This window comes from Eurosta solidaginis, chromosome 1, assembly GCF_040869045.1.
Source record: "Eurosta solidaginis isolate ZX-2024a chromosome 1, ASM4086904v1, whole genome shotgun sequence".
Lineage (NCBI taxonomy): Eukaryota > Metazoa > Arthropoda > Insecta > Diptera > Tephritidae > Eurosta > Eurosta solidaginis.
The window spans coordinates 65,726,987-65,753,422 of record NC_090319.1 but is presented as its reverse complement, the minus strand read 5'-3'; the positions used below and the strand labels follow the sequence as shown (position 1 = coordinate 65,753,422).

Sequence of the window (26,436 nt, the reverse complement as noted above, 5' to 3'; positions counted from 1 at the left end):
TTCAGACAACAATATATGCTATATACGTAACCAATCGGTGAAATTTGAAGCTTATAGCTGTTAAAATGGGGTTGAAATTGCGAAAAGTTTCTTATCTGAACAATCGGTTGTATGAGATATATACTATATATACAACCGATCTCTATGATTTTTTCAGACAACAATATATGCTATATAAGTAAATATTCGGTGAAATTTGAAGCTTCTAGCTGTTAAAATGGGGCTAAAATTTGCGAAAATATATATATATATACTATATATATATACTATATATACCACCATATATATACTATATATACCACCGATCTTTATGATTTTTTCAGAGAATAATATATGCTATATACGTAAGCATTCGCTGAAATTTGAAGCCTCTAGCTCTTAAAATAGGGCAGTAATTACGAAAAGTTCCTTATCTGAACAACCGGTTGTGGGGGATATATACTATATACACGACCGATCTCATAAATTTTTTCAGGCAACAATATGTGCAATATACGAAAGTATATGGTGAAGTTTGAAGCTTCAATCTGTTAAATTGGGTAAGATATTACAAAAATCCTCTTTTTCTGAAAAATCGGTTGTATGGAGGATATATGCTATAGTGGTCCGATCCGGTCGGTTCCGACAAATGTCTAATCGGACACCCAAATACACCTGCTCACCAAATTTTATCAAGATATCTCAAAAATTGAGGGACTAGTTTGCATACAAACAGACAGACGGACAGACGGACAGACGGACATGGCTAAATCAACTCAGCTCTTCAACCTGATTATTTCGGTATACTTAATGGTGGGTCTATCTATTTTCCTTTAAGGACTTACAATTTTCGGTTTCGTGACGAAATTAATATACCATTTCATTTTCATGAAAGGTATAAAAATAGGTAGGTAATCTGTGTGAGGATGCAAAGCTTCACGTTTTTTGTGGTCTGCATGTAAAAACTATGGCTACGAATCACGTATTTCAAAAATATATGACGTAAACGTAACTATTTGATGAAATTTGATGAATCTTGAAGCTTCTAGCCGTAAAAAAGGGGTCAATATGACAGTTTATATGAAGTATATAATATATATACCACCGATCTCTATGATTTTTTCAGACAACAATATATGCTATACACGTAAGCAGTTGGTGAAATTTGAAGCTTCTAACTGTTAAAACGGGGCAGAAATTGCGCAAAGTTTCTTATCTGAACAATCGGTTGTATGAGATATATACTATGTATACCACCGATCTCAATGATTTTTTCAGACAACAATATATGCTATATACGTAACCAATCGGTGAAATTTGAAGCTTATAGCTGTTAAAATGGGGTAGAAATTGCGAAAAGTTTCTTATCTGAACAATCGGTTGTATGAGATATATACTATATATACAACCGATCTCTATGATTTTTTCAGACAACAATATATGCTATATAAGTAAATATTCGGTGAAATTTGAAGCTTCTAGCTGTTAAAATGGGGCTAAAATTTGCGAAAATATATATATATATACTATATATATATAATATATATACCACCATATATATACTATATACCACCGATCTTTATGATTTTTTCAGACAATAATATATGCTATATACGTAAGCATTCGCTGAAATTTGAAGCCTCTAGCTCTTAAAATAGGGCAGTAATTACGAAAAGTTCCTTATCTGAACAATCGGTTGTGGGGGATATATACTATAAATACGACCGATCTCATAAATTTTTTCAGGCAACAATATGTGCAATATACGAAAGTATATGGTGAAGTTTGAAGCTTCAATCTGTTAAATTGGGTAAGATATTACAAAAATTCTCTTTTTCTGAAAAATCGGTTGTATGGAGGATATATGCTATAGTGGTCCGATCCGGTCGGTTCCGACAAATGTCTAATCGGACACCCAAATACACCTGCTCACCAAATTTTATCAAGATATCTCAAAAATTGAGGGACTAGTTTGCATACAAACAGACAGACGGACAGACGGACAGACGGACAGACGGACATGGCTAAATCAACTCAGCTCTTCAACCTGATTATTTCGGTATACTTAATGGTGGGTCTATCTATTTTCCTTCAAGGACTTACAATTTTCGGTTTCGTGACGAAATTAATATACCATTTCATTTTCATGAAAGGTATAATAAATTTTTAAAAATAAAATAAATATTTGGTTTATTACCAAATATATTGAGCGGGAGTAAATGTAGGGTTATGGGGTGCTGGTCTGGTGGAAAGCACTAGACGCGAAAAGTTTCTTATCTGAACAATCGGTTGTATGAGATATATACTATATATACAACCGATCTCTATGATTTTTTCAGACAACAATATATGCTATATAAGTAAATATTCGGTGAAATTTGAAGCTTCTAGCTGTTAAAATGGGGCTAAAATTTGCGAAAATATATATATATATAATATATATATATACTATATATACCACCATATATATACTATATATACCACCGATCTTTATGATTTTTTCAGACAATAATATATGCTATATACGTAAGCATTCGCTGAAATTTGAAGCCTCTAGCTCTTAAAATAGGGCAGTAATTACGAAAAGTTCCTTATCTGAACAATCGGTTGTGGGGGATATATACTATATATACGACCGATCTCATAAATATTTTCAGGCAACAATATGTGCAATATACGAAAGTATATGGTGAAGTTTGAAGCTTCAATCTGTTAAATTGGGTAAGATATTACAAAAATCCTCTTTTTCTGAAAAATCGGTTGTATGGAGGATATATGCTATAGTGGTCCGATCCGGTCGGTTCCGACAAATGTCTAATCGGACACCCAAATACACCTGCTCACCAAATTTTATCAAGATATCTCAAAAATTGAGGGACTAGTTTGCATACAAACAGACAGACGGACAGACGGACAGACGGACATGGCTAAATCAACTCAGCTCTTCAACCTGATTATTTCGGTATACTTAATGGTGGGTCTATCTATTTTCCTTTAAGGACTTACAATTTTCGGTTTCGTGACGAAATTAATATACCATTTCATTTTCATGAAAGGTATAATAAATTTTTAAAAATAAAATAAATATTTGGTTTATTACCAAATATATTGAGCGGGAGTAAATGTAGGGTTATGGGGTGCTGGTCTGGTGGAAAGCACTAGACACGGCGAGCACCTCCAAAATGTTAGTGTCAGTGCAACGGACGGCGCTTATTGGTATCAGTGGCGCTCTGAGAACAACACCTACCTTGGCACTGAATGTCATGCTGAACATACATTCAGTAGATATTGCGGGAAAGGCAGCCGCGGCCCGGTCGTTGGTCAGGCTTCGTGATATGGGTTATGGGCTTTCTTACTTCGGACACTCTAGCCTTCTTACTAATTTCGACTTTATCTCGGACAGGACGGACTATTGTATACCGATGACTGCTTCCTATGCAACCTTCACCCTAGTCTTTCCCGCGATGGAGGAGTGGGAAGAGGAATTATGTGGGGCATGGGACCGGTTAACTTATTCACGGATGGGTCGAAGTTGGACGGAAAGGTATTGCGGGGGGTCTTCTGTCAAGAGCTAAATGTAAGCCGCAAGTTTAAGTTGGCTGATCACTGCAGTGTATTCCAAGCGGAAGTTGCTGCGATTAAGGATGCGGTGGATGGAATGCTATCCAGTGCTATTACGGTTAGGGAATTTACAATCTACTCTGATAGCCAAGCGGCTATCAAGGCCTTGAGTGCGATCGAGGGTGATCTGGGAGTGCCTGGCCTCGCTTGCGATTGCATCGAATTATTTTACAATTAAGATTATCTGGGTCCCGGGCCATAGTGATATCCCGGGTAACTGTCAAGCGTATCTCTTAGCCCGCATCGGTACAACTGAACCGAATGAAGATGGCTGTAGGGATTTCGGAATTCCGCTGGCCAACTGTGGATTGCTTCTCCATAGCTGGGCCTCGAGTCAGCTCAGCAAACGTTGCGTGGACACCACGTCTTGCAGGGTAGCAAGATCTTTCTGGCAGAAAGTGAATGGCAGGAGGTCTGCTGAAATAGTTGGATTCACTAAGGCTCACCTATCAATGGTCATTGGGGTTTTGACAGGGCACTGTCCGATGGGTATCCATGCGGTACGTCTCAATATACTGGAAACTCCATCCTGCTGCAGCTGTATGGAGAACAATGAAGTGGAATCACCAAATCGCTTTATGCTTGATTGCCCAGCTTTTGCCAGAACTAAGCGAAAGTACTTCGGCGACTCACTTGGATCTCCCGAGGATTTATCCAAAGTTGAGATCGGTATCATTCGGAGCTTTATCGTTGCTGCTCAACGATTCTCTAAGTAGCTAGATCTAAGTCAGCGCTATTTTTGGTGTATGTGGTATCACAACGGACCTTCGTGTTGTCCAAGTGAGCTATCCTTATCAGGGCAGCTACCACCTCACCTAACCTAACCTAAATGTAGGGTTATCTACTTAAAATAAATATACTGTATTTTTGTAAATTATTTTAATTTTACTTTACTTTTAATGTTCTTTCAAATTTCAAATTTCAAATTTTTAAGTTAGATATTTTAGAATTTTTAAAAATGTGAAAATAAATAATTTTTGCGAGATTGATTTTCAACAAATAAAATAATAATATTTTAGAGAAATAGTTATTATCTTAACTATATTGGCGATCCTACCAACGGACCTAAAATTATTTGAACGTGCATACTTGTACAACGAATTTGGATTTAAGTCAACGTTGTTAAATGCAGAACTAGTGAATTATAAATGTTAATGTGACTATAATTATCACATACATGTGCCTACACAATGATACGGAAATGTTATTAAAGAAAAGCCAGATCATTAAGGCAGTGATTAGTTTAAAACTCAAAGACTATTTTATATAGAAATTTGATTAACAGAAACATATTCTAAAATAAAGTAAACATTTTTATAGTGTAAAAACATCTAAAAGAATTTTGACTAAAATAAATACTATTATTTACAAAATAGTTTATATGGAAAATTTTCGCTTCAACATCACTAAATTATTTGAACAAGAATCTTTAAATTTTTAATACAATAGTGAACAAAAATAAAACAATTATAAAATTAAAATCTGTACTATTACAATACAATATCTATCAACAATCCATGATAAGATACATTACCTGAATCGCTTCAACTTCTCAAGGACTGTGCTAGTGATTTGGTGTTTGCCAAGAATCAACTAACTAAAGTACCAGCATTTGTGTCTCTATTTACACGCCTTACTTTGCTGAATTTGTCATGCAATCAACTTTCCGATCTGCCGCAAGAATTGGGTGTCTGAATACTTTACGGGAGTTGAAAATATACAATAATCGTTTTGATCACATACAAAACGGTTTTGATGAAACAAAAAAATCTTGAAATCCTATTAGCTAGTGATAATCGTATCAATCATATAGATGCTTAAATAAATAATTTTTGCGAGATTGATTTTCAACAAATAAAATAATAATATTTTAGAGAAATAGTTATTATCTTAACTATATTGGCGATCCTACCAACGGACCTAAAATTATTTGAACGTGCATACTTGTACAACGAATTTGGATTTAAGTCAACGTTGTTAAATGCAGAACTAGTGAATTATAAATGTTAATGTGACTATAATTATCACATACATGTGCCTACACAATGATACGGAAATGTTATTAAAGAAAAGCCAGATCATTAAGGCAGTGATTAGTTTAAAACTCAAAGACTATTTTATATAGAAATTTGATTAACAGAAACATATTCTAAAATAAAGTAAACATTTTTATAGTGTAAAAACATCTAAAAGAATTTTGACTAAAATAAATACTATTATTTACAAAATAGTTTATATGGAAAATTTTCGCTTCAACATCACTAAATTATTTGAACAAGAATCTTTAAATTTTTAATACAATAGTGAACAAAAATAAAACAATTATAAAATTAAAATCTGTACTATTACAATACAATATCTATCAACAATCCATGATAAGATACATTACCTGAATCGCTTCAACTTCTCAAGGACTGTGCTAGTGATTTGGTGTTTGCCAAGAATCAACTAACTAAAGTACCAGCATTTGTGTCTCTATTTACACGCCTTACTTTGCTGAATTTGTCATGCAATCAACTTTCCGATCTGCCGCAAGAATTGGGTGTCTGAATACTTTACTGGAGTTGAAAATATACAATAATCGTTTTGATCACATACAAAACGGTTTTGATGAAACAAAAAAATCTTGAAATCCTATTAGCTAGTGATAATCGTATCAATCATATAGATGCTTAAATAAATAATTTTTGCGAGATTGATTTTCAACAAATAAAATAATAATATTTTAGAGAAATAGTTATTATCTTAACTATATTGGCGATCCTACCAACGGACCTAAAATTATTTGAACGTGCATACTTGTACAACGAATTTGGATTTAAGTCAACGTTGTTAAATGCAGAACTAGTGAATTATAAATGTTAATGTGACTATAATTATCACATACATGTGCCTACACAATGATACGGAAATGTTATTAAAGAAAAGCCAGATCATTAAGGCAGTGATTAGTTTAAAACTCAAAGACTATTTTATATAGAAATTTGATTAACAGAAACATATTCTAAAATAAAGTAAACATTTTTATAGTGTAAAAACATCTAAAAGAATTTTGACTAAAATAAATACTATTATTTACAAAATAGTTTATATGGAAAATTTTCGCTTCAACATCACTAAATTATTTGAACAAGAATCTTTAAATTTTTAATACAATAGTGAACAAAAATAAAACAATTATAAAATTAAAATCTGTACTATTACAATACAATATCTATCAACAATCCATGATAAGATACATTACCTGAATCGCTTCAACTTCTCAAGGACTGTGCTAGTGATTTGGTGTTTGCCAAGAATCAACTAACTAAAGTACCAGCATTTGTGTCTCTATTTACACGCCTTACTTTGCTGAATTTGTCATGCAATCAACTTTCCGATCTGCCGCAAGAATTGGGTGTCTGAATACTTTACGGGAGTTGAAAATATACAATAATCGTTTTGATCACATACAAAACGGTTTTGATGAAACAAAAAAATCTTGAAATCCTATTAGCTAGTGATAATCGTATCAATCATATAGATGCTTAAATCAAAAATTATATATATATATATATATATATATATATATATATATATATATGTTTAGCATTATGAATAAATAAAAATAAACAATCTAATAATAATAAATTTTAAAATATAACAAGTATATTTATAACAAGTAAATAACCCTACATCCATTTACTTCCTTTTCTTCTCCCCCTTTACGCTAATCTCTTCCTTGGTATCCTAATTCACCTAATTTTCTAATTTGGTTTATATTCACTTACTGGGACTTTTTTTGTTATACAATTGCAATCATACAGGCGCCAGAGTGGAACACCACCATATCTCGGCTGTCAGTGCGAAAACGCCATATCTCAAAATATTTTACAAAAACTATTTCAGAACTTGCTTCAAAAACGGCCTACTTTAGAATTTTTTTCATAAACGCCCCAACTAACTGCGTTTTTGAAACAAATCATTAGATAGCGCGTACTTCAATGGAATTTTGAAAGTTTTCTGAGGTGGGGGGCGTTTTTGAAACGACAGTCCAGATAGGGGGTTATTTTAATCATCAGCCGATATTAACCCAGCCATGACTCGTTTTTTGTATATTTTTTTTTTTATCAATGAATACCAAAATTTGATTTGCTTTTAAATTTTTTTTAATGTTGAAAATTTTGTTTTTAATTTTTTTATTGTTTTTTTATTTCAGAACGTATAGCCACTTAAATATTTTTAACGTTTTTCCGTTAAGAATAAAACATTCTTAGAACATCATTGAACGCACATATGTATATTTATATATATGTAGTTATAAGCTGCTGAAGATTGTCTGAAATTTCAAAATAATAAAAAACACAAAATTTTTTATCGCTTTCAAGTTCATTGCATTGAAACGAGGCACGAGCAAACCAAATTGTATGTATGTGTATACAACTTGCTTATTTTCACTTCTAATTAACTTTCTTCTTATCATTTATCATTGTTTTTATTATTAAAAAAAATTTATAACCTGAATATGGCCACAAAGCAATCTTATTTCTTGATCGCTAAGTAAATTCTTAAGTAATCAAAAAACAACTGACAATTTGCGTTCATTGTTTTTTAAACTCAAACAAAATATGTGTTTTATATAAAAGGAAAATTTTGCTTTGCTATTATACAAGAGTTCGAGGTTTTTTCGTGCTTGCCAATAATGTAAAGTGAGCTTAAAATATGAGCACTTAGGCAGCTTGATAAGCAGGCCCAGACCAAAGCGCGTCAGGGCGTTCCGAGCACAGCCACAATAAGAAAAGTCCATCTCAAGAGGTAACTAAAATCCATATAAAAAAATCGCTCCCCATATGAAAACTGAGGGATAGATAGACCTATCGATTTTCTCAACAGTGATGACAGACCGTAGGAAATATCCGATTTGAGGGAGGGATATGTCGCAGCAAAATTGATTAATTGAAAAGGGCCAATTTTAGATCTTTCGAAAAAGGGGCTTTCATGTTACAATATTATTGGTGTATAACTGAATAGAATTTACTTCACTTCAAGTTGGATTTTAGAAAGTGTCAACTGTATTTTAGAAAAATTTAATTAGATTTTATATTAGTCAGTTGGATTTTCGAAAGCGTCAGTTAGATTTTAGAATTGTCAATTGCATTCTGGAAAGCGTCAATTGGATTTTAGAATTGTCAGTTGGAGTTTTGAAAGTGTCATTTGGATTTAAGAACTGTTAGTGGGATTTTAGAAAACGTAAATGGAGTTTTTGAAAAAACGAAACGGGTTCATTTAACTGTTCTGCACTCCTTAATATGTATTCAAATTACTTACTAAATTGGCGCTTAACCGTTTAGACGGTTATGGCCGTTTTAGAAAAGGTCAATTAGATTTCAGAAAGAGTAAATTTGAACTTTTGAATGTTTTCTAAAACCCAAATGACGTTCTCTAAAATCCGATTGACAGTTCTAAAAGCCAATTGATGCTTTCGAAAGTCGAGTGAACAATTCTAAAATCCAACCAATGCTTTCGAAAATCCAACCAATGCTTTCGAAAATCCAATTGATTATTCTTATTTCCAATTAACCCTTTCTAAAATCCATCTGGAAATGGTGTAGAAATAATCGGCAGTCTCACACGAAAAAGCGTCACTCTTACTCAAGTCTTCTATTTCAATCCCTTCGTATCACCAGATCGTTTTTGTAACACAGACGTGCAAAAGACTGTTCAATGCACTTATTTCAGTATTGCAATGCAACGAATGCAATCCATTGAACAAAAAATGGAATAATAAAAAATTCTTCGAAATAACGACTGACAAATTTTTACTTTTATTTATTATTCCGGAATGACGACAAAACTATTGCTGCCACTGGGCTTTCAATAATTTTTCCATATAGAATGAGTTCCTTAACAACTCCGTCACCACTCTATAAAAAATGTGCTCTAATTTGCTGTCGGTATTTTAATTAAACTGGTAACCTTGACTTTACCCGTAATTGTAACCGTGATCGTAGATGTAACCAGAATAGTAATCGTGGTCGTAACTATAAACTTTTTTGTAATTGTAATCATGTTCGTCACTGCATTTGTAGCTATAATAGTTACCGTGACTGTAACCATTAACATGAACGTAATCGGGGCATTAACTGCGACCATAATTATCAGCTCCCCTATAACAGTTAATGGTACAACAAGCGTCGCCGTGACCGCTATGATTGACATAAACGTAACTGTAAGCGCTACTACATTTGCTACCGTAACCGTAACCGTAAGAGACGGCGAAGCTGTCACCATAATCGCAACAATAACACTGATAATAGCGCCGTAACCGTAACTAAAATCGCTAGCGTATACGACATAGTACCCACAATCCTAGCAACGAATAACCATAACTTAACACCCTTTATGTAATCACATTTTTACACAAGTTGATTTGAGGTTGATTTTTTGCCGTTCACACCGCAGTAAGATGAGCAGAGAGCTTTGAAATCTGAGCTAAAAATGATAATTCAGCATTCTAAGTCGATACGCAAACACTCGGCAATAAATTTATCAATGCAGTGTTTTTTGGACAAACTATTCGAATACTTGTTCAAATCGCTGTTTTTTTTTTTTTTTTTTGATGAACAAAAATTAATATAAATAATATTCCACCACGAATAACTTTGCAATTCGAGTTAGATACAATTTTTATGTTCGAAAAATTTAAAATAGGAGTGCGAAAAGTGTTGCAGTTCGAAAAGCTTTGCATTTTGAGTTCGTAAATATGTGGCAGCTTGAAAAACTCTAACGTTTGAGCTCAAAAACATTCAAGTTCGAAAAACTTTAAAGTTGAGTTCCAAGAATTGTACAGCTCGGAAAATCTTTAAATTTCAAGGCGAACTAATGTTTTAGCGCGAAATTCTTTGGAGTTGAGTTTCATTCCGGTCTTGTCTTTTCGCGCGAGCGGTCGTTCGGGTCATCCTCTACTCAACGTAAATTTTTGGGCTTTTTGCGTTGAGTGAAAAATTAAAGAGTCCACAAGGTTGGCTTCGGTGCGTCCCTCGGGCGTTTTGGCGAAGTTAGGAGATGCAGTGCCTCCCTGACCTGGAGTTAGGGCGATTTTATGCACTCCTAATAGGAATCAGTGACATTGGAAAAATGGAGTGGTGCCAATTAAAAAACTAACCTAAAAAATTTACATACATATATAAACTAACGGAAAACCTGGCGTGATGCCATACAAATCAAAAGGTTTTTATATACGAACGGGACTTGTACCCGAATCAGTGACATTGGAAAAATGGCGTGGTGCCAAGAAAAAACCTAACCTAATATTATACATACATACATAAATTAATGGAGAACCTAGCGTGACGCCATAAAAATTATATACGAACGGGACTTTACCCATAACGGGATACTGAAATAACATGGCAACAAGCCATATATTGAATTTTAATAATTAATAATTTTGTCATGTACACATGACTAGAGTGAATATGAAAAATAATTACAATAATTAAATGGATAATTAACAACTTAAGACAATTTGAATATAACCTGGCGTGGTGCCATGAAAAAACCAGTTTACAAAGCACATAGTTAAATACAAATAGCAAGCTGCTACACATGGTTCTGGCCAGTTGGTATTACCATTGTGTACTAGTGGAGCCTAAATTACTTACATACTTTGGAAAGTTAATCCAGAAATTAATCATTTTATATATTGGACAATAACCTGGAACTGGGACTTTCAAATATAAGAAGGTCCTCCTCCATGCAATCAAATCTCGAAAAAAAAAGGAGTTGAGTTTGAATTTTGGCTAAGTGTCATATTATTGACTAATGTAACAGAGCACTAACCAAAACCGCAACTTTAATTGTAACCGCACCCGGTACGTAACCGTGACTGTTGCAATAAATGAACTTTTTCTTCATTTCCTTTTAATTATCACCACCATAATGAGCATCATCACTACCATCGTCATCGTCAGAAATATCTTTTTTTCCTCTTTCTCCTCCAGCTTCTTTTACCTCTCCTTTTTCTTGTAATTTTCGTCTTCCTTGGCTATATAAATTCCCTTTTTCTCTTTTTCCCTTTTCTTAAAAGTCTCTGATTTTGCTCCACAGATTTGGTTTATGTGCACTCGCTGAGTTTTTCCTAACGTCAAGTCAATAGCTGGGTTCTCCCATATAATGTGCAAAATTTGTTTTCCTTTGAAAAAAAAAAGAATTCTGTAATGAATAAAAATAGTGTATGAGATCTTTTCGAAATCAGCAGAAACTATAATTTTTCTTATATTGCATTGAAATATTTAAAAATTTTTGTATTTCAAATTTTAATTATCTTTACATTATCTAAAACTGCTTACTTTTTCTTTTACAGAACCGAAAGTATCAGCTCTGAGGAGGAGGAAGATTGGCCGACATCTCCAATTATTCCAATTTTCGAACAGTGTTAATACAGAACATACGCAAAACAGCAGTGTGCAGTCAATACATCAGATTTTTGCGTACAAACTCAACAAATAACTGCAGGATGATAATTATTTGCCAGTTAAGACGGTCAAAGTATAGAGGAGTAGGCAAGAAAAATGAGAAAAGCAAAAAAATTTGCTATAAAGAGATAAAAAGTTATTGTGTAGAAGTAGAAACAAATTTTGTATTATGAAACGTAAAGGAAAATTGAAGTTGTGAAACGTCAACGACAACGACATATCCTGCATGACACAACAACAAAACTTTCGTTCTCGTCATGATTCAATTACTAGAGGTTTGTTCTTCAATGATGACATATCTTTGACACTCCCAAATTAAAAAATCCGGACGGGTTGCTTTTACGAAGTAAGGAAAACGGGGAATAATTCAATCCCCTTCAGTGAAATTGTAGTAGATAATTATCTTTGGTAGTATATTAGTAGTGATAATAAATTTGTAAATGCCAAAAGTTTTTGGGGAATAATTCATTTTCTACTAAATATTTCGTGAATTGATAAAGTTATGTTGATTTGGTCATTCTTTCAGAAATTGTTTGAAAAATGCCGTACTAGGGTGGCCACAAGAAATCCATTTTAGATTTTCCACTGGCACCCCCATAAAATTTGCCAATAGATTAGAAAATGATACATACAAATTTTCAGGCTAATACGATAATGTTAACGCGTGCCTCATTTAGGTCAAAGTTAGGAAAAACAGCGATTTTTGAGAAAACATTCTTTGTGATTCATCAGTAAAAGTGAAACCATTTATGCCAGGAACTTGACTCGTACGTAACTTTGCAATAATCATTTTCTGATCTATTGGCGTATTGTGCCCCGAAAGATAAAACACAAATTAAAATTCACCATATACCTTGTAACCACCCTAATGCCGTACGTTAGAATTTTATTCAAAAATGCACTATCTCAAAATTTGTTTCCAAAACTCCCTACATGAGCATAAGTTCAATGCATTTTATCATAAGAGGGAGTTAATGAAAATCATTCTGAGATGAAGCGTTCTTCAATCTAACTCTAATATAGGGCGGTTTTGCGCGTATTAGCAGTAGACTCCTGTTCAAGGCTTTTACCTGAATAAGTTAACATGCCCAATGAGTACATTTCGTTATGGCATCTCCATTATTTACTAATGACATTTTTACTTGAATCGATTTAATAGTCGAGGTTTTGACGTTGAGCGATGAATTTGGAATTGATTTAGGTTTCGTATATTCATAGGTTTACGAAAGTGCACGATTCCTTGGCATAGTTAATAAATTCATTATAAAATTAAAATAAATGTTCAAAGGAATTATGCAGTTAAGTACTTATCGATTATTGGTAACTGATTGCTTCCTATTTCTGCTACTAATATTTTTCGAAAATTCGCAAAGAAACACAGCTAACGGATGTCAATTCGAATTGGGAGCAAAATGGCTGCAATTGTCAAAAAATGTGTCTGTCGAGCAAACCTCTTGTGATTGAATCATGCGTTCTCGTTAAAAAAAAAAAAAACAAAAAAAAAAAAATGAAAAAGCGAAACCGTCAACTTAAGCAACTGGAACAGCATACATTTAATTTTTTTTTGTCATCTAAACAATAACACCCAACTCTCCACTGCGATGTGTGTATATTTTGCTATGCATCATAATAACGAAAGATTTAGAATTTGTTTGATTTTTCTTTATCTTTAAAAATACTGTATATGTATGCTTGTATGTACGTAAGTTAAGCGTAAGAAAAAGAAAAAGAAGAAAAAAAAACAATTCGAAAGGGATTAAGAGCGGGCGCAAATTTGAAGGGAAAGATGTTTAATTCTATTTCAAATCTTATAAAATTATGCGAACGAAAAAAAGTTTTAAAAAGAAACAAGTAAGGAAGGCTAAGTTCGGGTGTAACCGAACATTACATACTCAGTTGAGAGCTATGGAGACAAAATAAGGGAAATCACCATGTAGGAAAATGGACCTAGGGTAACCCTGGAATGTGGTTGTATGACATGTGTATCAAATGGAAGGTATTAAAGAGTATTTTAAGAGAGAGTAGGCCATAGTTCTATGGATGGACGCCATTTAGGGATATCGCCATAAAGGTGGACCAGGGCTGACTCTAGAATTTGTTTGTACGATATGGGTATCAAATGAAAGGTGGTAATGAGTATTTTAAAAGGGAATGGGCTTTAGTTCTATAGGTGAACGCCTTTTCGAAAAATCGCCATAAAGGTGGACCAGGGGTGACTCTAGAATATGTTTGTACGATATGGGTATCGAATGAAAGCTGTTAATGAGTATTTTGAAAAGGAGTGATCCTTAGTTCCATAGGTCGACGCCGTTTCGAGATATCGCCATAAAGGTGGACCAGGGGTGTCTCTAGAATGTGTTTGTACGATATGGGAGTCAAATGAAAGGTGTTACTGAGCATTTTAAGAGGGAGTGGGCATTAGGTCTATAGGTGGACGCCTTTTCGAGATATCGCCATTAGGGTGGGCCAGGGGTGATTCTAGAATGTTTGTACGATATGGGTATCAAACGAAAAGTGTTACTGAGCATTTTAAGAGGGAGTGGGCATTAGGTCTATAGGTGGACGCCTTTTCGAAATGTCGCCATTAGGGTGGGCCAGGGGTGACTCTAGAATGTGTTTGTATGATATGGGTATCAAATGAAAGATGGTAATGAGTATTTTAAAAGGGAGTAATCCTTAGTTCTATAGGTGGACGCCTTTTCGAGATATCGCCATAAAGGTGGACCAAGGGTGACTCTAGAATGTGTGTACGATATGGGTATCAAACGAAAGGTGTTACTGAGCATTTTAAGAGGGAGTGGGCATGAGGTCTATAGGTGGACGCCTTTTCGAGATATCGTCATTAGGGTGGGCAGGGGTGACTCTAGAATGTGTTTGTACGATATGGGTATCAAACGAAAGGTGTTACTGAGCATTTTAAGAGGGAGTGGGCATTAGGTCTATAGGTGGACGCCTTTTCGAGAAATCGCCATTAGGGTGGGCCAGGGGTGACTCTAGAATGTTTGTACGATATGGGTATCAAACGAAAAGTGTTACTGAGCATTTTAAGAGGGAGTGGGCATTAGGTCTATAGGTGGACGCCTTTTCGAAATGTCGCCATTAGGGTGGGCCAGGGGTGACTCTAGAATGTGTTTGTATGATATGGGTATCAAATGAAAGATGGTAATGAGTATTTTAAAAGGGAGTAATCCTTAGTTCTATAGGTGGACGCCTTTTCGAGATATCGCCATAAAGGTGGACCAAGGGTGACTCTAGAATGTGTGTACGATATGGGTATCAAACGAAAGGTGTTACTGAGCATTTTAAGAGGGAGTGGGCATGAGGTCTATAGGTGGACGCCTTTTCGAGATATCGTCATTAGGGTGGGCCAGGGGTGACTCTAGAATGTGTTTGTATGATATGGGTATCAAATGAAAGATGGTAATGAGTATTTTAAAAGGGAGTAATCCTTAATTCAATAGGTGGACGCCTTTTCGAGATATCGCCATAAAGGTGGACCAAGGTTGACTCTAGAATGTTTGTACGATATGGGTATCAAACGAAAGGTGTTACTGAGCATTTTAAGAGGGAGTGGGCCTTAGGTCTATCGGTGGACGCCTTTTCGAGATATCGCCATAAAGGTGGACCAAGGTTGACTCTAGAATGTTTGTACGATATGGGTATCAAACGAAAGGTGTTACTGAGCATTTCAAGAGAGAGTGGGCATTAGGTCTATAGGTGGACGCCTTTTCGAGATATCGCCATTAGGGTGGGCCAGGGGTGACTCTAGAATGTTTGTACGATATGGGTATGAAACGAAAGGCGTTACTGAGCATTTTAAGAGGGAGTGGACATTAGGTCTATAGGTGGACGCCTTTTCGAGATACCGCCATTAGGGTGGGCCAGGGGTGACTCTAGAATGTTTGTACGATATGGGTATCAAACGAAAGGTGTTACTGAGCATTTTAATAGGGAGTGGGCATTAGGTCTATAGGTGGACGCCTTTTCGAGATATCGCTATTAGGGTGGGCCAGGGGTGACTCTAGAATGTTTGTACGATATGGGTATCAAACGAAAGGTGTTACTGAGCATTTTAATAGGGAGTGGGCATTAGGTCTATAGGTGGACGCCTTTTCGAGATATCGCCATTAGGGTGGGCCAGGGGTGACTCTATAATGTGTTTGTACGATATGGATATCAAATTAAAGGTATTAATGAGGGTTTTAAAAGCGAGTGGCCCTTAGATGTATATGTGAAGGCGTTCTCGGGATATCGACCAAAATGTGGACCAGGTGATCCGGAAAATCATCTGCCGGGTACTGCTAATTTATTTATATATGGAATACCACTAACAGTATTCCTGCCAAGATTCCAAGGGCTGTTGATTTCGCCTTGTAGAACTTTTTCATTTTCTTCTACTTAATATGGTAGGTGTCACACCCATTTTACAAAGTTTTTTCCAAAGTTATATTTTGCGTCAATAAACCAATCCAGTTACAATGTTTCATCCCTTTTTTCGTATTTGGTATAGAATTATGGAATTTTTTTATTTTTCGTAATTTTCGATATCGATAAAGTGGGCGTGGTTATGGTCGGATTTCGGCCATTTTTTATATCGAGATAAAGTGAGTTCAGATAAGTACGTGTGCTAAGTTTAGTAAAGATATATCGATTTTTGCTCAAGTTATTGTGTTAACGGCCGAGCGGAAGGACAGACGGTGGACTGTGTATAAAAACTGGGCGTGGCTTCAACCGATTTCGCCCTTTTTCACAGAAAACAGTTACCGTCCTAGGAGCCAAGCCTCTACCAAATTTCATAAGGATTGGTTAATTTTTGTTCGACTTATGGAATTAAAAGCATCCTAGACAAATTAAATGAAAAAGGGCGGAGCAACGCCCATTTTGAAATTTTCTTTTATTTTTGTAATTTGTTGCAGCACATCATTACTGGAGTTGAATGTTGGCATAATTTACTTATATGCTGTAAAGATATTAACTCTTCTTTTAAAATTTGAATTTAAAAAAATATTTTTTAAAAAGTGGGCGTGGTCGTTCTCCGATTTTACTAATTTGTATTAAGCAGACATAAAGTAATAAGGGTAATGTTCCTGCCAAATTTCATCATAATATCTTTAACGACTGCCAAATTACAGCTTGCAAAACTTCTAAATTACCTTCATTTAAAAGTGGGCGGTGCCACGCCCAATGGCCAAAATTTTACTAGTTTTCATCTACCAAGTTTCATCGCTTAATGCGTATTTGGTAATGAATTATCGCACTTTTTTGATTTTTCGAAATTTTCGATATCGAAAAATTGGGCGTGGTTATTGTCCGATATCGTTCATTTTAAATAGCGATCTGAGATGAGTGCCTAGGAACATATGTACCAAATTTCATGAAGATACCTCAAAATTTACTCAAGTTATCGTGTTAACGGACAGACGGATGGACGGACGGACGACTGTGTATAAAAACTGGGCGTGGCATCAACCGATTTCGCCCATTTTCACAGAAAACAGTTAACGTCGTAAAATCTACTCCCCTACCAAATTTCAAAAGGATTGGTTAATTTTTGTTCGACTTATGGCGTTAAAAGTATCCTAGACAAATTAAATGAAAAAGGGCGGAGCAACGCCCATTTTGAAATTTTCTTTTATTTTTGTATTTTGTTGCACCATATCATTACTGGAGTTGAATGTTGACATAATTTACTTATATACTGTAAAGATATTAAATTTTTTGTAAAAATTTTACTTTAAAAAAAAATTTTTTTTAAAAGTGGGCGTGGTCCTTCCCCGATTTTGCTAATTTTTATTAAGCGTACATATAGTAATAGTAGTAACGTTCCTGACAAATTTCATCATGATATCTTCAACGACTGCCAAATTACATCTTGCAAAAGTTTTAAATTACCTTCTTTTAAAAGTGGGCGGTGCCACGCCCATTGTCCAAAATTTTACTAATTTTCTATTCTGCGTCATAAGTTCAACTCATCTACCAAGTTTCGTCGCTATAGCTGTCTTTTGTAATGAATTATCGCACTTTTTCGGTTTTTCGAAATTTTCGATATCGAAAAAGTGGGCGTGGTTATAGTGCGATATCGTTCATTTTAAATATCGATCTGAGATGAGTGCTCAGGAACCTACATACCAAATTTCATCAAGATACCTCAAAATTTACTCAAGTTATCGTGTTAACGGACGGACGGACGGACATGGCTCAATCAAATTTTTTTTCGATCCTGATTATTTTGATATATGGAAGTCTATATCTATCTCGATTCCTTTATATATGTACAACCAACCGTTATCCAATCAAACTTAATATACTCTGTGAGCTCTGCTCAACTGAGTATAAAAATTAAAAAACAAAAAAAATAAATGTGGCGGACCATCATACAAAAGATTGATGCCGTTCCAGCGCATTTTTTCGTTGTATAATTGTGTGCTGGCTTGTCGTTCAGATACAGCTACAAATAATTTTGAGCTTGTATCTCTTAACAAATCAGAACACAATTGAAATGAAAGAGCGGTATATGCTCAGCAAAATATGAAATTATAGTAAATAATTTGGAAAAAAGCGCGGCAAAGCAGAATGCGGGCAGCAGGCGCTAAGGAAAATCAAATCTTATAGTTAAGCGATTGAGTTGAGCATGTATACGCTTCAGAGATGGGAAAAGCAGATGGGAAAAGGTTCGCTCAAGCAAACAAACAAAAAAAAAATATAATAAAAAAAACTTATAATAAACAAAAAATATAAAAATATTCAAAAAATTTCTAAAGAAAACTAAAGTTTTGCAAACAAAAACAAAAAAAAAAAACAAAAACAAAATGGAAATCGATTTACTTTAATTACTTATAATAAAAACAGCAAAAAAAAGAAAACAAAAAACCAACTATCAATATTCAAATTCTGTTTTATGTTCGCAAAATGTTTGTATTTTGATTTTTTAATAAATAATATTTTGTTCAATTATTTTTTGGTAAAACAATATGAGATATTAAGAATATATGCAAGCAAAAGATTTAAATAGCTAAAATAAGAAAACTATACATAAAGAATTTCAAAAAATATATGTATTCAATATGTAGTTTATACACTTAAAAAACCAAAACAACACAATATTAATACTGCAATATCAATCAAGTCAAAACTGTAAACTGTAAAACTGTAATGTTATCTTTGTGTACAACAATAATTGAAAACAAATTAAAGACGCAAATCATTTTTCAAAAACTTAAAGATTTACCGTTTTATTCTGACAGTTTTCTTTCTTAAAAATTTTAAAACGAAAAATTTAGTGGTCACAAACAAAATAATATTTTAAATTAAATTGAAAAAAGTACAAAAATATTACTAACGATTGCAAAATGAAAAGCATAAAACACTTATTTTCACACATTTTCAAAAAGCTGGAGGTTCTTAAATTTAGTATTAAATAAAACAAGTAAGGAAGGCTAAGTTCGGGTGTAACCGAACATTACATACTCAGTTGAGAGCTATGGAGACAAAATAAGGAAAATCACCATGTAGGAAAATGAACCTAGGGTAACCCTGGAATGTGGTTGTATGACATGTGTATCAAATGGAAGGTATTAAAGAGTATTTTAAGAGAGAGTAGGCCATAGTTCTATGGATGGACGCCATTTAGGGATATCGCCATAAAGGTGGACCAGGGCTGACTCTAGAATGTGTTTGTACGATATGGGTATCAAATGACAGGTGATAATGAGTATTTTAAAAGGGAATGGGCTTTAGTTCTATAGGTGAACGCCTTTTCGAGAAATCCCCATAAAGGTGGACCAGGGGTGACTCTAGAATATGTTTGTACGATATGGGTATCAAATGAAAGCTGTTAATGAGTATTTTGAAAAGGAGTGATCCTTAGTTCCCTAGGTGGACGCCGTTTCGAGATATCGCCATAAAAGTGGACCAGGGGTGTCTCTAGTTGTACGATATGGGAATCAAATGAAAGGTGTTACTGAGCATTTTAGGAGGGAGTGGGCATTAGGTCTATAGGTGGACGCCTTTTCGAAATGTCGCCATTAGGGTGGGCCAGGGGTGACTCTAGAATGTGTTTGTATGATATGGGTATCAAATGAAAGATGGTAATGAGTATTTTAAAAGGGAGTAATCCTTAGTTCTATAGGTGGACGCCTTTTCGAGATATCGCCATAAAGGTGGACCAAGGGTGACTCTAGAATGGTTGTACGATATGGGTATCAAACGAAAGGTGTTACTGAGCATTTTAAGAGGGAGTGGGCATTAGGTCTATAGGTGGACGCCTTTTCGAGATATCGTCATTAGGGTGGGCCAGGGGTGACTCTAGAATGTGTTTGTACGATATGGGTATCAAACGAAAGGTGTTACTGAGCATTTTAAGAGGGAGTGGGCATTAGGTCTATAGGTGGACGCCCTTTCGAGATATCACCATTAGGGTGGGCCAGGGGTGACTCTAGAATGTTTGTACGATATGGGTATCAAACGAAAGGTGTTACTGAGCATTTTAAGAGGGAGTGGACATTAGGTCTATAGGTGGGCGCCTTTTCGAGATATCGCCATTAGGGTGAGCCAGGGGTGACTCTAGAATGTTTTTACGATATGGGTATCAAACGAAAGGTGTTACTGAGCATTTTAAGAGGGAGTGGGCATTAGGTCTATAGGTGGACGCCTTTTCGAGATATCGCCATTAGGGTGGGCCAGGGGTTACTCTAGAATGTTTGTACGATATGGGTATCAAACGAAAGGTGTTACTGAGCATTTTAAGAGGGAGTGGGCATTAGGTCTATAGGTGGACGCCTTTTCGAGATATCGCCATTAGGGTGGGCCAGGGGTGACTCTAGAATGTTTGTACGATATGGGTAGCAAACAAAAGGTGTTACTGAGCATTTTAAGAGGGAGTGGGCATTAGGTCTATAGGTGGACGCCTTTTCGAGATATCGCCATTAGGGTGGGCCAGGGGTGACTCTAGAATGTTTGTACGATATGGGTATCAAACGAAAGGTGTTACTGAGCATTTTAAGAGGGAGTGGACATTAGGTCTATAGGTGGACGCCTTTTCGAGATATCGCCATTAGGGTGAGCCAGGGGTGACTCTAGAATGTTTTTACGATATGGGTATCAAACGAAAGGTGTTACTGAGCATTTTAAGAGGGAGTAGGCATTATGTCTATAGGTGCACGCCTTTTCGAGATATCGCCATTAGGGTGGGCCAAGGGTGACTCTAGAATGTGTTTGTACGATATGGATATCAAATTAAAGGCATTAATGAGGGTTTTAAAAGCGAGTGGCCCTTAGATGTATATGTGAAGGCGTTCTCGCGATATCGACCAAATGTGGACCAGGTGATCCAGAAAATCATCTGTCGGGTACTGCTAATTTATTTATATATTCAATACCACTAACAGTATTCCTGCCAAGATTCCAAGGGCTGTTGATTACGCCTTGTAGAACTTTTTCAATTTCTTCTACTTAATATGGTAGGTGTCACACCCATTTTACAAAGTTTTTTCCAAAGTTATATTTTGCGTCAATAAACCAATCCAGTTACCATGTTTCATCCCTTTTTTCGTATTTGGTATAGAATTATGGCATTTTTTTCATTTTTCGTAATTTTCGATATCGATAAAGTGGGCGTGGTTATGGTCGGATTTCGGCCATTTTTTATACCAAGATAAAGTGAGTTCAGATAAGTACGTGGGCTAAGTTTAGTAAAGATATATCGGTTTTTGCTCAAGTTATTGTGTTAACGGCCGAGCGGAAGGACAGACGGTGGACTGTGTATAAAAACTGGGCGTGGCTTCCACCGATTTTGCCCATTTTCACAGAGAACAGTTACCGTCATAGAGTCTATGCTCCTACCAAATTTCAAAAGGATTGGTAAATTTTTGTTCGACTTATGGCATTAAAAGTATTCTAGACAAACTAAATGAAAATGGGCGGAGCCACGCCCATTTTGAAATTTTCTTTTATTTTTGTATTTTGTTGCATCATGTCATTACTGGAGTTGAATTTTGACTTAATTTACTTATATACAGTAAAGATATTAAATTTTTTGTTAAAATTTGAATTTAAAAAAAATTTTTTTTAAAAAGTGGGCGTGTTCTTCATCCAATTTTGCTAATTTTTATTTAGCACATATATAGTAATAGTAGTAACGTTCCTGCCAAATTTCATCATGATATCTTCAACGACTGCCAAATTACAGCTTGCAAAACTTTTAAATTACCTTCTTGTAAAAGTGGGCGGTGCCACGCCCATTGTCCAAAATCTTACTAATTTTCTATTCTGCGTCATAACGTCAACCCATCTACCAAGTTTCATCGCTTTAACCGCCTTTGGCAATGAATTATCGCATTTTTTCGGTTTTTCGAAATTTTCGATATCGAAAAAGTGGGCGTGGTTATAGTCCGATATCGTTCATTTTAAATAGCGATCTGAGATGAGTGCTCAGGAACTTACGTACCAATTTTCATCAAGATACATCAAAATTTACTCAAGTTATCGTGTTAACGGACGGACGGACGGACGGACGGACGGACGGACGGACATGGCTCAATCAAATATTTTTTGGATCCTGATTATTTTGATATATGGAAGTCTATATCTATCTCGATTCCTTTATATATGTACAACCAACCGTTATCCAATCAAACTTAATATACTCTGTGAGCTCTGCTCAACTGAGTATAAAAAAGCTATTAGGACGCATTAAAGTTTTTTAGTTCTTATTTTAAATTTCTATTTTGACGTCTGTAAAAGACTAAAATTAAAGCAAAATGCATAATAATGAAAGCCTAAAGTTTAAGTTTCAGGCAAGAATTGTGTTTACTGGTTATTAAGAACAAGAAATATACCTAAGCGAAACAATTCTTGAAATTTCCTTTCTTAACTGCACTGCCATTTTAGTAAAAATGTCTTAAGTGGCGCAGTATTTTTCGTAGATCCGTGTTTTCAGGAAAGCTTATGGTTATAGTTCACAATGATGAAACAACAAAAAAACAAAAAAACAATTTTCAGTTTTTCAAAATTTGAGTTATTTCAGCCGTTCGCAATTAGAATTGGTTTTAGAGCTATAATTTAAACATATCTTTGAAAGTGACTGATTTTCATTTTCCGCTGCTGTAACTTTTTAAAAAATGATTAAAAAAAGTTTCACCGTTGTCGAGAAAATAAATGAAAAACGTTTAATTTCGAAAATATGTTTATGTATATATATGTTTGTTTAGACTCTTTGAAAAACGTTTAACCACCCCACTTCCGAAAGTTTAATTCAACGATTTGTATTAAACGCTTGGCATTTTCGAGATACAATTTATCTTTAGAACTCAAATTATAGTAACAACTATTAAAAGCAGCAATAGCCGAATGTATTTTGGTAATTTAAAAATATCTTAAAATTTCGAAAAATTTGAAAACAGATTTTCTTAAATTAAAATAACAACTACTAAATGCAGCAATAGCTGCATGCCTGCTGATAATTTCGAAAAAACATAAAACTTCGAAAAAATTAGAAATTTTCGAAAACAGATTTTCGAAGAAATTCAAAATTAAAATTTTTTTATTTTTTTTAAATGTTATGCAATGAACCAACTAAAGCGAAATATATTTTAAACTTACAGACAATTGCAAATAAATTAATAAAACTTGACATTTAAATTCCTTTTAAATTTTTGCCTCTGGCTGTTATTTCGTAAAATAGCCATTTCCTAATAAATAGTAAATATTCAGGCATTTCATCATATTTGAATATATGAATATTAATTATTTGAAACAAATGTAAAGAGTGAAAATTTATAATGTGAAATACCATTTACTCAATGTTCAATGCGAAGCGTTGGCCGTACTGAATACGCTGCATGCTTCGCTTCTCATATGTAATATTCCGTATGTGAGTATACTGACAAGTTGTATTCACCATTCTTAGCTGAGGAATGTTCAAACCTTTTGTATTCGAAATCAATACTGTTATCTTTCAAAATGGCTATATTTGATTTGTTATACAGTGCCAGAGGCATTTTCGAACTACGAGGTATTTTACTTACCCTAGTTTCATAAGTGATGAATTGAGCTAAGAGCTACTTGCTCTAAAAATATACGATTAGAGTTTCTAGATTTTGAGCTGGGGGACTGTGGATATGTTGCGAGTAGCATGTTCTGTTACGTCAACTTTTTTGACAGTATTTATTTCAAATCTAAGTTAGAAAAGCTTATTCGAGTTCTGTGTATACTTCTTAGTAGATGCGAAGTAGATTTCTATCATTTTTTTTTTATCGGACAAACGCTTCGAATACGATGTCGAAAACTGTGTAATATTGAGTGAGTCAAACATTTTTTAGCTGTAGAAACTTCGGGGTGTGATTTCGAAAAATTATAGAAATTTTAAAGTTTGAACTCGGACCAAGTTATTCAGCACGACTAACTTTGAAATTCAAGTTTGAAAAAATTGTTGGGTTCGAAAAACTTTGAAATTCGAGTGCGTAAAATGGTCCAGTGTGCAGCCTTAAAAAATTTAAGTTCAAGAAACTATAAAGTTCGAAAAACAATTTCCAGGTCATAGAATCTTGACGCTTAAGTTCAAGCCAGAAACAACTTAAATTTAAGCGCAAACAAATTTGTCAGCAAAAAAAAACTGCAACATGTGTTCGAAAAAAAATTCGAACTCGAAAAATTGTAAACATGGAATTGGAAAAAATGTATTCAACGTAATCATGCATACTTGCAATATAACACATGCGCTCCTCAAGCGACAAAAACAATTTAGTGATCTTTTATTTAAATTTTTAGGCATACAAACAATTTTTGTATGCAAAGTATTTTTTTTTTATAATTTATTCTTTGTTAATAATTTTATTACTATTGTTTAAGTATTAAATTCACACATCCATACATACAATTTAAGTGCAAATGATCACCACTTTTTAAAAAGTTAATATATGATTTTAAAATTCGAGATTCGCTCGAAATTCATTTGAAACTGAGTGTGATAGAAGTTAGAAACGAGTTGAAGAAAACAAAAGTTATTCGCCAAAGTTTTTCAAAATTGATATTTGTAGAAAAACAACAAGTAAATTGTAAATGCTTTCATTGATATATTTCGCGCAGTTCATTGAAAATATAAAAATATTTAAGAAGGAACGCAGCAAAAAGGTGAAATGACAAAGTGTAAGCAGCTTTTTTATTTAATCATAAAAAAATACTTTTAATTCTATACTTTTAATAAGCAAAAAAAGCAAATTATGATAAATATTCCATTTAATTTAAATTGAAAGAATGAAATTATGATGCATACAAATCAAAACAACAAAAAATATACACAAAAGTGGAAATCATTATTTGCAACAAATAACATTTTAAACTTAATTGTTAGCTGTACGCGGGCGTATTACCTGTTACACTTACATGGTACATTCATTAAGGCAACAATAAAAACACACACATATACAACTCTTATACAGACTGAGTTATACATCCTTAACATGTGTGTAGTTGCGCGAAAAAGTTTTATGAACAAAGCACTCAAAAACTAAGAAATATAAAAATTTTGATTTTTACTTTAAAATATACATTTCTAATGATTTTATTTTTAATTTGTGTTTTTTTATATTAAATTTTATTTGATAAATTTTTTTTTTATTTCACATTTCTTCTACATAGTTTTTAATTTCATAAGTGCAAAGCTGAGAAAAAAACCCAAAGGCAGTATTAAGCTGCCTCTAAATAATTGTAAATAACAATTTATAATAAAGAAAAAAGAACCTGTCTGCACTTATAGCATAGCATAGCATATGAAGCGCGCATGCATGTATGTATGTAAGCTAAGCATTTTTTTGTAATAATGTTAAAGAACAACACACACACATTTTTTAAAGAAATGTTCGATATTTTCTCTTTTTTATACTCAGTTGAGCAGAGCTCACAGAGTATATTAAGTTTGATTGGATAACGGTTGGTTGTACATATATAAAGGAATCGAGATAGATATAGACTTCCATATATCAAAATAATCAGGATGGAAAAAAAATTTGATTGAGCCATGTCCGTCCGTCCGTCCGTCCGTTAACACGATAACTTGAGTAAATTTTGAGGTATCTTGATGAAATTTGGTATGTAGGTTCCTGAGCACTCATCTCAGATCGCTATTTAAAATGAACGATATCGGACTATAACCACGCCCACTTTTTCGATATCGAAAATTTCGAAAAACCGAAAAAGTGCGATAATTCATTACAATTAGTAAAATTTTGGACAATGGGCGTGGCACCGCCCACTTTTAAAAGAAGGTAATTTAAAATTTTGCAAGCTGTAATTTGGCAGTCGTTGAAGATATCATGATGAAATTTGGCAGGAACGTTACTCATATTACTATATGTACGCTTAATAAAAATTAGCAAAATCGGAG

The 26,436-nt window shown here is 34.2% G+C and overlaps 1 protein-coding gene across 5 annotated transcripts in view; it reads left to right on the top strand.

Annotated features, from left to right (window-relative positions):
* LOC137233901 (cyclin G-like) overlaps positions 1–12,325 on the top strand; it is a 159,636-nt gene extending 147,311 nt beyond the window's left edge. For 3 of the 5 annotated variants that reach the window (XM_067757458.1, XM_067757471.1, XM_067757465.1), the window contains exon 6: positions 11,945–12,308. In XM_067757458.1, coding sequence (XP_067613559.1) covers positions 11,945–12,020 — 76 coding nt within the window. In that variant the 3' untranslated portion in view covers positions 12,021–12,308. Of the gene's footprint in view, positions 1–11,944 lie in introns of all 5 variants that reach the window. The other 2 variants (XM_067757482.1, XM_067757491.1) reach the window with 2 other exon arrangements.
* The last annotated feature ends 14,111 nt before the right edge of the window (positions 12,326–26,436 follow it).